The sequence below is a fragment of the Lepus europaeus genome, chromosome 15 (assembly GCF_033115175.1).
Source record: "Lepus europaeus isolate LE1 chromosome 15, mLepTim1.pri, whole genome shotgun sequence".
Taxonomy (NCBI): Eukaryota; Metazoa; Chordata; class Mammalia; order Lagomorpha; family Leporidae; genus Lepus; species Lepus europaeus.
Genome location: NC_084841.1, coordinates 95,283,334 through 95,296,350, shown reverse-complemented (window position 1 = coordinate 95,296,350; position 13,017 = coordinate 95,283,334). Strand labels below are relative to the sequence as shown.

Here is a 13,017-nt window from a genome sequence, read left to right as displayed (position 1 = left end):
ATACAATTCTAAGAATGTAATGATACTTCCCTCCCTCCCTACCCCATTTCCTCCCCCTTTCTTCCTTTTTTTTTTCTAATTTTAGCAATAACATGCTTTTAATTTACTTTATACTCAAAGGCTCAGTCCTCCCACTAAATAAAGAATTCAACAAGTAAAAAGACCATAGTTCAGCAGGAAAATGGACAAGTTCCATAAGCACTAATCAAATCCAAAGACGTCAGTTTCACTGATATACATTAAGATTTTTTATACTCTATCTGTGTATTAGCTACCACAAAACAGAGAAAACATATGATATATGTCTTTTTGGGTCTGGCTTATTTCACTAAGCATAATGATCTACAGTTTCATCCATTTTGTTGCAAAAGTCAGGATTCCATTCTTTTCTCAAGCCGAGTAGTCTCCATCATGTGTATATACCACATTTCGTTATCCAGTCTTCAGTTGATGGACATTTAGGTTGCTTACTTATTTATTATGAATTGAGTTGCAGTAACTATGAGAGTTCAGGTAAGTCTTTCATAGGCTGATTTCATTTCCTTTGCGTGTATATCCCAGGATGGGATGGCTGGGTCACATGGAAGATCTGTTTTTAGATTCCTTAGGAATCTCTGTGCTGTTCCCTAATGGTTATAGTAGTTTACGTCCCCACCAATAGCCACGCTGCCTTCATCCCTGTAATTTTATAGTAGGTCTTGTAGTTGTGCAGTGTCAGTCCTTCTTTTGACTCTTCTCCAATACTGTATTTGCTATTCTGGGTCTTTTCGCTTTCCATATAAATTTGAGAATCAGTTTGTTGGTGTTCATAAAATATCTTGCTGGGATTTTCACTGAGGTTGCATCGAATCCATAGATAAAGTTGGGAAGAGCTGTTTTCTTGACATTATTGAATTTTCCTTTCCATAAACATGGAATTTCTTTCTACTTATTTAGTTATTTGATTTCTTTATTCAGAGTTTTGAAGCTTTCTTCATAAGGATCTTACACATATTTTGTAAGACTTACACCTAAGTATTTAATTTTTGGTGGTGCTAATGTAAATGCATTATGGTTTTTTTTTTTTTTTTTTTTCGAATTTCTGTTGCTCATTTATGGTACGTAGGAAAGTGATCAACTCTTGTATATTAACCTTATGTCCTGCAACCTTGTTAGAATCACTTATTAGTTCTGGCAACAGTATGTTTTTAATGCTTTCTTTTTTCTTGACTTTGGTGTTGTACTTGAAAAATTATTCCCAAACCATATACATTCCTTTAGTGTTTTTATAGATTTTATTAAATTCAGATCTTTTGGCTGGCTCCGCGGCTCAATAGGCTAATCCTCTGCCTTGCGGCGCCGGCACACCGGGTTCTAGTCCCACTTGGGGCACCGTATTCTGTCCCGGTTGCTCCTCTTCCAGGCCAGCTCTCTGCTGTGGTCCGGGAAGGCAGTGGAGGATGGCCCAAGTCCTTGAGCCCTGCACCCGCATGGGAGACCAGGAGAAGCACCTGGCTCCTGGCTTCGGATCAGCGCAGTGTGCCGGCCGCAGCGGCCATTGGGGGTTGAACCAATGGAAAAGGAAGACCTTTCTCTCTGTCTCTCTCTCTCACTGTCCACTCAGCCTGTCAAAAAAAAAAATTCAGATCTTTAGTCAATTTGGTATTTGTTTTGATATGAGGGATGGAGTCTTTCTTAAATGATACTATACTCTCCCTAAATGGTATTATTTTTTCTAACTAGTAAGTCACTTGTCCTAATACCATTTACTGAATCCTTTCTCTACCCAGTTCAAATGAGGCACCTCCAAACACCAATTTCTCATTGTTTGTTCTTTGATTTATTTCTGTTCTCTTTTCTAATCAATGGAATTTTTTCCTGTATCAATATCATGCAGTTTAATTACCAAACTGTTAAAATATAGTCTGATATTCATAACTCTTCTTTAAGCTTTTCCCATGCACCATCACTTCCAAATAAACTTAAGCATAATTTTATCACATTTCTCAACCTTATTTGAAAAAAAATGTTTGAAGTTTATTTTCTTCAAGAGACAGAATGCCTATCACTGGTTCACTCCTCAAATGCCTAGGACAGCTGGGCTGAGCCAATGCTGAAGCCAGGATCTGGTCTCCCGCAAGGGTGCCAGTGCTGCCTTCCTGTTTGAGAGCCCATGGCAGGTGTGTATGTGTGTGTGTGTGGTGTGTGAGTATGGGTGTGTATGTGGATGTATGTGTGGTATATGGATGTGGGTGTGTGTGTGTAGTGTGGGTATGGGGGTGTTGTTATCTGGATGGGTGTGCAGTGTGTGTGCGGTATGTATGTGTTGGGGGTATATGGGGGAGTGTGGGGTGTGTAGTGGAAGTGTGGGTGTGGGTGTGGGTGAAGGGGGTATTGGGCGTGTGTGTGTGTGAGGTATGGGTGTGTGTATGGGTGGGGGGTATGTATGTGTGGGGGGTGTGTATGGGTGTGGGGTGTGAGTAGGTGTGGATATGTGTAGGTGTAGGTGTGGTAGGGGTGTATATGTGGATGTATGTGTGTGTGTTTGTGTGGTGAGGGTATGTGTATGTGTAGGAGTATGTGAGTATGTAGAATGTGAGTGGAGTATGTGAATGTGGTAGGGGTGTGTATGTGTATGGGGGTGTGGTGGGAATGTATGTGGGTATGGGTGGGGGTGTGTATATGTGTGTGTATGTATGGTGGGAGTATGTATGTGGGGTGTGTGTGGTAGGGGGTGTGTATGTGGGTGTGGGTGGGTGGGGTATGGAGGGGTGTGTGTGTGTGTGTGTGTGTGTGACGGGGGTGTATTGAGGGGATGTGGACATGGCTGTGGGTTTGGTGGAGGTGTGTATGTGGGGGGGGTGTGAGGGTAAGGGTATGGGTGTGGGTTTGGTGGGGCTGTGTATGTGTGTGGGGGTGTGGGTATGGGTGTGGGTTTGGAGGGGGTATATATATGGGTATGGGTGTGGGTTTGGTGGGGCTGTGTATGTGTGTGGGGGTGTGGGTATGGGTGGGTTTGGAGGGAGTATATATATGGGTGGGGTGGGGGTGGTTGTGTGGGTATGGGTGTGGGTTTGGTGGGGCTGTGTATGTGTGTGGGAGTGTGTAGGGGTGTGGGTTTGGTGGGGGTGGGTGAGTGGGGTGTGTGGGAATGGGTGTGGGTTTGATGGGGGTATGTATGTGTGTGGGAGTGTGTGGATGGGTGAGTGGGGTGTGTGGTATGGGTGTGGGTTTGGTGGGGGTGTGGGTGGGTGAGTGGGGTGTGTAGGTATGGATGTGGGTTTGATGGGGGTATGTCTGTGTGTGGCAGTGTGTGGATGGGTGAGTGGGGTGTGTGGTATGGGTGTGGGTTTGGTGGGGGTGTGGGTGGGTGAGTGGGGTGTGTAGGTATGGATGTGGGTTTGATGGGGGTAGTATGTGTGTGGGAGTGTGTGGGTGGGTGAGTGGGGTGTGTGGTATGGGTGTGGGTTTGGTGAGGGTGTGTATGTGTGTGGGAGTGTGTTGGGGTATGGGTATGGATGTGGGTTTGATGGGGGTATGTATGTGTGTGGGAGTGTGTGGGTGGGTGAGTGGGGTGTGTGGGTATTGATGTGGGTTTGATGGGGGTGTGTATGTGTGTGGGAGTGTGTGGGTGGATGAGTGGGGTGTGTGGGTATGGATGTGGGTTTGGTGGGGGTGTGTATGTGTGTGGGAGTGTGTTGGGGTGTGGGTATGGGTGTGGGTTTGGTGGGGGTGTGTATGTGGGGGAGTATAGGGGTGGTGGGGGGAGCTACCTGCAGTGTCTTGAAGCCAATGAGGAAACCAAAGCTGAGCATCCACAACACAGATGTATTGCTGAGGAAGGGAGGAGAGGAGTCCAGCTCGCTATCACATCAGCTTCTCCACCTACTGCACCATAGAGTCACAGATATTGGGCAACAGATGGGGGGGGGTGGACATGCAAAAGAGCAGGGGAATAGTCATTGCTTTTCTGGGAAAGGGGAGGAGTCATTCTCAGAAGAGGGAAGCCACCTTCTTTCTTTTTGTATCTGCCTGCTGAGGTTGTCATGGTGACTGACGACTGTCATGCGTGGTAGGAGTGTTGTTTAGCATGGAAATTGGATTATAGTGAAGTTTGAGGTGTCCTGGGGGGTAGCTCAGGTAGCCACAGTGGGTCTAACTGATCCTGGATGGTTAGCTTAAGGGGGTAACTTCTGACCAATAGGCGTCCTGCTCTCAAAGAGGGGATTGAAGTTTAAGTATTTCTTGCAGGCGCTGCCTGGGTGACAATGCTTTGAGCCATCCCCTGTGCCTCCCAGGGCTGCATAAGCTGGCAGCTACAGTCAGAGCCAGAGGCAGGTAGCCCAAATGCCTGCTCTCAAGACTTTTTTTTTTTTTTTTGTAATTTTTCATTCTGTTCACAATTACATTGTTTTAAAATTTATGTTAATCCTTGAGCAGTATACTTTCTGGACATTTTGTTGTCTTATGAATATGTAGTATCTAAATATCTCTTCTAAAAATGTAAAGGTGCAATATAAACGAATGGTGCTAGCTAACAATTTTTTTTGCTATCATGCTATTTCTAAAGTCCATAGCCTTAAGTATGCTTATAATCTGGAGGACCAGAAAACACCCTCCAGTATGGATGAAACTTAGGGTTTTGTTCCAGGTTTTGGTTGCCTGTTTCATGGGAGGCTCCCTGGCTCCTTCTGCTATGGAAATGGCAGGAAATGTGTTTTATGTTGATTGTTTCATTTGTTGAGTTTCCTCCGAAAGAAACTGTGTAAATGGGAGGGGACTGAGGAAGTCCTAAGGAGTCAAGAAGAGAACAGAGATGTTTTCAAGGGAAATATGTTCCTATTTTAGAGTCCTAAAATTTCCAAGTTCTAGGCTTTTTTTTCCACATGTTGGGACAGGAGCTGAGGTAGGAACTCTGCAGGCAGGAACTCCCAGGTGTTTATTCAGAATTCTCTAACCTACCCCACCCTCATGAGAATTCTTAAAGGGACTGTCATCTCACAACTGCCAAGATATCTTAGAATTGTTAGCAGAGATGAGTGGGATAAAGGTTCTTGTCTTTGAATTCAGACATGAAATGGAGATGAGTGGTCAGCAAGGTGGTGGGGTTTAATGGGGCAGGGCGTCCATCAGGACGGACGGGCACCTCCCCAGATGGAATTTGAGAGTGAGAGTGTCCCAGCCACTCAGACTGGGGAAAGTAAGGTTGTATGGTTTGCTTAATGGAAAGAACACACCTGACAGACCAGGTGAAAGAACTGAGAGCTGAGTGCACAGTCTACATCCAGACTGCGGCCTGTTAGGGAATGGGGTCCTGTTCTCCCTCTTCTGGACAAAGTTTGCTGGGTAAGAAGTAGGTAAAATTCCTCCCAAAGTTTTATTGCCGACCATGATCAGACTGGACAGTCCACTTGACCCTGGGTGGGGAGGGTTTCAGCAGGAAGTCTGTGAAGGTTTCATCACCCAGTGTAGTCAGGCTTGCTAACCCATGTGGCCTGGGCCGAGGATTCCGCTCGGGAGCTTTCCTCATGGGGAAGCCTGGGACCACCTATCAAGTTAGCAGGGTGTGGGCCGGACTTTGTTGTGTATAATATTGGGCGGCTTCCAAACTGTGCTTCTGAGGCTGCTAGAGGCTGCTACATTCCTTTCCACAGAAGCTCTGATTTCCTTGAGCCCACACAGGCTCATGTCTAACTTCCTAGGGACCAGTGGATTGGCTAGACAGAGATCCATGGTACACTCAATGACAGCTGATGGGAAAATCAGTTCACTTTATTAACCCAGATTTATTCGATAGTTGCTAGGGAAATAATAGATGAAAAACATTATCTCTGAAATACTCTCCTAGATGTAATGGAACTGGGTTTTTTTTTAAAGTAAATAAGCTGTAATATAAATTCAAAATACATCATTAGAGATTGGTTTAGTTACTGGAGACATGTAGAATAGGTCCTTGTCCCCCGTAAGGAGAGAATTTCAGACGTGAGACAGAGGGGGGTAAGCAAGCAAAGTGCGGTGAGGCAGCTCACCCGACACGCCACCCACCTTCTTTCCGACTGCGGTTTATAAGGGTGTGGGGGCCACTTTTTCCCTTCTTTCTCCCTGCCCCTCATTCTTCTGAGACATTGCTGGACAGAGGGCTTTCTGGGTGTGAAATTCCTCCCAAAGTTTTATTATCCAGTGTTATCACACCAAATAGCCTCCTTGGCATTGGGCCAGAAGGATTCTCCTGAGAAGTCTCCAGGGGGAAGGCAGAGACCCTAACAAGACTAACAGGACATGGGTGGGACTTGGACCCTAACAAAATTACAGGACATGGGTTTGACGTGGAAATGGCTGCTGGCCAGGCTGCTGCATTTCTTCCTATATGAACTTCCTGACTTTTCCCTTCAGCCCCCTTCACTCAACCCAGGTTAATATCTTTCTTTCTCCCTAACAGTTTGAACTTACTTCAGTGGTAAAGCTTTTTAAAATCTATTTGAAGGAAGCATATCATAAGTTGATGGAAAAAGCACAGTCTTGGAGGAATGTGGGTTTAGACTAGCGCTGAGTTGCCTAGCTGTGAGACCCAGGGCCTAGGGCTGGCGTTGCTGCCCTGTGACTCAAGGCCAAGTCACTTTCTCTTATCAAGCTTGGCTTCCTCTTTTGTGAAACTGGAGTGATAATGAAGATCCTTCTGACCGGAGTCATAGTGCGTGAGAAGACCTAGGAAGCATTGGCTATTACGTGGCTCATATAATATGTGCAGTAAATATCACTGAGACTTTTATACAGGTTATATTAAACCCTTTTCATATCCCAGGATAAACACATTCTGTGGGTGTCTGCCTCTTTAATTCTTTCAATAAACCTCTAGGTGAGGCTTAGTCTCACTTTACAAATAAGAAAAGTAAGGATGAGAAGGGTCAGGTTGCCCACACTCACGTAACTAATGAGTGTCAGTTCTTAGATCCAGAACAAATTCTTATTCTTTTCTTAGTTATGTGTTTGAAAGGCAAAAAGAGAGAAAGAGGAACAGACAGAGATCTTCCATCCATTGCTTCATTCCCCAAATGCCTGCAACAGCCAGGGTGGGCCAGGCTGAGGCCAGGAGCCAGGAACTCCATCCAGGTCTCCCATGTGAGTGGCAGGGACTCAACCAGCCGAGCCCCCAAAGCCCTATTTCTTAACACCTGGAGCACACGTCCGTTTACAATGGTGACAAGAGGAACAGTGTCCATGTTAGAGACTCAGATCCGAACTTGAAAGCTGTGAGGGAAAATGGAAACTAGGAAAGCATGAAGACTTCAGTGGTGTGTGGTGCCTATCTGGAGATGCACAGAGTTCAGGCGGGGGTGAGCAGTGAGCACAGTAAAGGAAACGGAACGTGTGAGTCCTCTGCTGGGAAGGCTGCCCTTTGGCACTGCACACGCGCTGTACAGGAGAATGGGCTGGAAAGGGCAGGGTCAGTGCGGTGTGGAAGACGAGCAGGACCCCTGCCCGGGGGGGTTTGCTTTTATTATTCTTTTCTTGTCAGGCTGATTCCTCGTTCTCTCTTGAATCTTGTATCTTGGGCATATTTTCTGGATGAATATGGAATAGTTGTTATTACTCTTTGTAATCTGTGTACATCTTGTCAGGATGCTCAGTCCCCTAGTTCATCATTGAGATACTTCAGCAAATAAGGCTAAATTCAGATGACAAATTGGATACGATTGGCAAGTTCTATGACATCACGTTTCACTACAAGAAGATTGCCTTCACAGCTTCTCTACTAATACTGCTTTTTCTTTTTTACCCAACTTTTACACAGCACTGTAAATTTCATTCCTGTCGCCCCTCCCCATGTCTCTTTAGGGAAAGAATTCAAAGACAGATTAAGATCTTTTGAAGGAACTTGGAATTTAGTACCTACTACAACACATGTATAATTAGAGCAGGAAAACAAATACGAGAACATAAATTCTGTGCCTCGGAGGACAGAGGTCGAGTTAAGTTACCTAGAGAATCTGTGAGCTGGCCCCGGATGGCTTGTGACAGAGCTAGGAGAGGTGTCTGAACCCCAGGGCTGCCTGAGGAGGCATCGAGCACCCTGGCCATCCGTGCCCTCTACAGAGGTGGGGCTGCTGGGGACAAGTAGAATTTGGGGTGACTGTGTCCAAAAGAGGACTTGTCATTTGTAACCTGCAGCTCTGCAGAGTGGAGACAAGGTTGAAGTACAGCAGAGAGAGAAAAGCCACGTTGGACCACTGTGGCTCTCCACCGTGGAAGAAACTTGCTTGCTTCCAGAGATCACCCCACTTGCTTATTTGGGCTGCTTTCCCTGTATTTGCCTGCTGTTCTTATTGTTTTAATTTATCTATTTCAGAGGCAGGAAGAGACAGACCCATCGAGCCAGCTCCCATCTGTTCACTCTCCAAATGCTAAGAGCCAATTCAAGGACTCAGTCACTTGAGTTATCACTATTAACCCCCCAGGGTGTGCATTAGGAAGCTGGAATCAGGAGTAGAGTCAGGACTCAGACCCAGGCACTCTGGGATTTGGGTGTCTTAACCACTGTGCCAAATGCCCACACTGTTCTGACTGCTTTGTTACCGAACTCCCTACTGGTCTGGGTGCAGATTGCACGTCCTCGGCTTGCAGCGCACCAGGCCCTGCTCCCTGTACTTGTTTGCTCCAGCTCTTCTGACTGCTTTCTCCTCTCATGATTTTACTTTCATACTTTCCACAACTATATACCACATAGATCACAACGTTACTCAGCATTGTGGCCCAGCGTGTTAATAGCCTCTTGCAACCCTGGCATCCCATATCAGAGTGCCAGTATGGGTCTTCCTGGCTGCTCTACTTCTGTTCCAGCTCTCTGCTAATGCACCTGGGAAGGCAGCAGAAGGTGGCCTAAGTACTTGGGCCCCTGCCACCCGTGTGGGAAACCCAGATGGAGTTCCTGGTTCCAGACTTTGGCCTGGTCCAGCTCCAGTCATTGCAGCCATTTGAGGAGGGAACCAGCAGATGGAAGATCTCTCTCTTTGTCTCTCCCCCTCTTTTTCTGTCACTCTGCATTTCAGATAAATAAATAAATCTGAAAACAAGAAAACTCAAAAACCTGTCACACAGCCAGCCTCAGCTGCAGAGAAGATTGGAAAATGCAATTTAGCATTAGAAGCAGGCCACAGAGAAGGCACAGTGAAGAATAAGTGTGTTTGCTAAATGAACTCCCCCCTTTTTTACCGTTTTAATTTTATTTATTTATTTATTTATTTATTTGAAAGCCAGAGTTACACAGAGAGGAGAGAGAGAGAGAGAGAGAGTCTTCGATCCAATGGCTCACTCCCCAATTGGCCACAATGGCTGGAGCTGCACTGATCCAAAGCCAGGAGCCAGGAGCCAGGAGCTTCTTCCAGGTCTCTCACGCGGGTGCAGGGGCCCAAGGACTCAGGCCATTATTTACTGCTTTCCCAGGCCTCAGCAGAGAGCTGGATCAGAAGTGGAGCAGCCAGGTCTCGAACTGGTGCCCATATGGGATGCCGGCGCTTCAGGCCAGGGTGTCAACCCACTGTGCCATAACACCGGCCCCTCCCTTTTTAGTTTATTAGGAAGCAGAGACAGAGAGAGAGAGCTCTTCAGTCCACTGCTTTGCTACCGAAATGCCTACAGGAGACAGGGCTAGAGCAGGCCAAGGCCGTGATCCCAGAGCTCAGTCTGGGTCTCCTACGTGGGTGGCAGGGACCTACTTGAGCCATCACCACTGCCTCACAGCATTTGTATTAGCAGGAGCTGATGAGAAGCAGAGTCTGGATTCAAAACTGGAGACTGAAGTGGCACGTGGGCATCCCAAGCAGCAGCTTAGCCACGGCCAAATGTCCGCCCCTTTCTTCTTATCAGTCCAACTCTTTCTATAAAGAAACAAAAATTATTTAAAGATTACATTCTTGGGGCTGGTGCTGCGGCATAGCGGGAAAAGCCGCCATCTGTAGTGCCAGCATCCCATATGGGCACCGGTTCAAGTCCCTGCTACTATGGCCTGGAAAAGCAGTAGAAGATGGCCCAAATCCTTGGGCCCCTGCACCCATATGGGAGACCCGGAAGAAACTCCTGGCTTCTAGCTTCAGATTGGCGCAGCCCTGGCTGTTGTAACCATCTGGGGAGTGAACCAGCAAACGGAAGGCCTCTCTCTCTCTCTCTCCCCCCTCCCGCCCCCCACCTCTGCCTCTGCCTCTCTGTAACTCTGCCTTTCAAATTAATTAATTAATTAATCTTTAAAAAAAAAAAAAACACCCAGATTACATTCTTCACTGTTGGAAAGCAGCAGAAAATGCTTAAGTACTTGGACCCCTGTCACTCATGTGGGAGACCCAGATGGATTTCCAGAGTCCTGGCTTTGGCCTTATCCAGTCCCAGCCATTGCAACCATTTGGGGAGTGAGCCAGCAGATAGACTGTCTCTCTCCCTATCTAGCTCTCTCTCTCTCTGTAACTGTGCTTTTCAAATAAATCAATAAGTGCTTTTTAAGGAAGAAAAAAAAAAAAAAACAAGTTCCAGCCTTAATGGGCAACAATAAAGTATACATAAACACCCAAAAACAGTAATGAAATATACACCCGTAAACATCAGCAAAGTCGGCCGGTGCCACAGCTCACTAGGCTAATCCTCCGCCTGCGGTGCCGGAACCCCAGGTTCTAGTCCCCGTCGGGGTGCCGGATTCTGTCCCGGTCACTCCTCTTCCAGTCCAGCTCTCTGCTGTGGCCCGGGAAGGCAGTGGAGGATGGCCCAAGTGCTTGGGCCCTGCACCTGCATGGGAGACCAGAAGGAAGCACCTGGCTCCTGGCTTCGGATCGGCGCAGTGCGCTAGCCGCAACATGCTGGCCATAGCAGCCACTTGCGGGGTGAACCAACGGAAAAGGAAGACCTTTCTCTCTGTCTCTCTCTCTCACTGTCTAACTCTGCCTGTCCAAAAAAAAAAAAGAAGAAGAAGAAGAAAAAATCAGCAAATTCTGCAGTCACAATTCATAGTAGATGATAGACAGATATAGACACAGGTAGACAGCTACTTGCTAAATTCAAATCAGTGTTTTGGCTAATAATGCTTCAGTGTAATGTCTAAACATGTTAACTTTTTTGTTTTTAATTAAGGTTGACAGATTTGCAATGGAATTAGAGAAGAGCCGGAATCTGAGCAACACCATAGTACATGTTGACATGGACGCTTTCTATGCTGCTGTGGAGATGAGGGACAACCCGGAACTGAAGGACAAGCCCATTGCTGTGGGCTCAATGAGTATGTTGGTAAGTAAGTGAAGAGAGAGTGCAATGGGAATTTCATATATACTCTAGTCAGTCTTCCTGCTTCTTGAAGGGGAAAGCCGTTACTGAGTTCCATCCCTAGTCGAAATGTTTTTATAAGAACAGTTGTTCAAACATAAGATATAAAACTTAATTGGAGTGTGTGCAGAGTATTTGGTGCCACAGTTAGGATGTTGCTTGAGACTCACATCCCATACTGGAGGGCCTGGGTTTGGTCCCAGCTCTGCTTCTGTTCTAGTGCCAGCTAATGTGCACCCTGGGAGGCAGCAGGTGCTGGCTTTAATGTTTGGGTCACTGCCACCCACATGGAAAACCAGAGTTGAATTCTGGATTCTGGATTCTGCCCGACCCAGCCTCAGCTGTTGTGGGAATTTGGAGAGTGAACCAGTGAATGTAGATCTCTGTCTATATCTCCTCTCTTTCAAGTAAATAAATATAAATTTAAAAAATTTTTAATATTTAAAGCTCTTTTAAACTTTCTCATTACATTTTAGAGACTTATCTGACCATGCATTAGCCCTTTGATTTTTGTATATAAGTAATTTCCCAATAAAGCAATTCCAGAAGTGCACTAAAAGTTGAGTTTGATCATCCATACCCGGAATCCAAGAACATTTTAAGTCTCCTACATGGCACTTTAAGATTTGAAATTTCCAGATTAGGGATGCCTGACCAATAAAGTATAAACTGACATTGTTTAATCCAGAGAGCTCCAAAACCTGAGATACTTTCCTGGGTAAAGGGTGCTTAACCTGTATCATGGTATAGTATTACTTTCTATTCTGTTACTTTTATGTGACACCTGTATTAGTTGTACTATCACATTACTTCACAACTATTCTATACTGTTTACTGTACTGTTTTTTTTTTTTTTTTTTTTTTTTTTTGACAGGCAGAGTGGACAGTGAGAGAGAGAGACAGAGAGAAAGGTCTTCCTTTTGCCTTTGCCGTTGGTTCACCCTCCAATGGCCGCTGCAGCGGGCGCATCTCGCTGATCCGAAGCCAGGAGCCAGGTGCTTCTGCTGGTCTCCCATGGGGTGCAGGGCCCAAGCACTTGGGCCATCCTCCACTGCACTCCCTGGCCACAGCAGAGAGCTGGCCCGGAAGAGGGGCAACCGGGACAGGATCCGGTGCCCCGACCGGGACTAGAACCCGGTGTGCCGGCGCTGCAAGGCGGAGGATTAGCCTATTGAGCCGCGGCTCTGGCCAACTGTACTGTTACTTCCATGTAACATCACCTACTATCTTACAAAGTTTGATCTTTACTAGATAGAATACAGGTATAACTTTTATCTGGTTTTTTATTTTGATTAATTTGTTTGAAAGGCAGAATGGCAGAGACAGAGAGGTCTTTCATCCTCTGGTTTACCACCCAAATAGTGCAGTGTCCTGGGCTGGGTCAGCCCAAAACCAGGAGCCAGGAACTCCATAAGGGTCTTTTACATGGGTGGCAGGTTGCCCATGCACTTGGGCCATCTTCTACTACTTTCCCAGGTATTGGATTGGAAGCAGAGCAGCTGGGACATGAACTGGCACTCAGATATGGGATGCTGGTGTTTCAGTCAGCACGTTAATCTGCTGCATCACAACGCTAGCCACACAGGTATGCCTTTTAAAACCAATGAATTTAGTACCTGGAAATGTAAGGGAGGCTTCTATTTTCCTAGGACAGTCTTGCTTATTACTTGTTATTACGTTCTGAGTAGGGGCAGCAGTGTGAGAGGGTCGTGGTTCACGACAGTCGGCTGTAAGAGA

At 46.3% G+C, this 13,017-nt stretch overlaps 1 protein-coding gene across 5 annotated transcripts in view; it reads left to right on the top strand.

Moving 5' to 3' along the window:
• POLK (DNA polymerase kappa) overlaps nt 1-13,017 on the top strand; it is a 71,664-nt gene that overhangs the window by 34,324 nt on the left and 24,323 nt on the right. For 4 of the 5 annotated variants that reach the window (XM_062212567.1, XM_062212566.1, XM_062212565.1 and 1 more), the window contains exon 4: nt 11,092-11,244. In XM_062212567.1, coding sequence (XP_062068551.1) covers nt 11,092-11,244 — 153 coding nt within the window. Of the gene's footprint in view, nt 1-11,091; nt 11,245-12,777; nt 12,866-13,017 lie in introns of those variants that run through there. The other variant, XM_062212568.1, reaches the window with a different exon arrangement.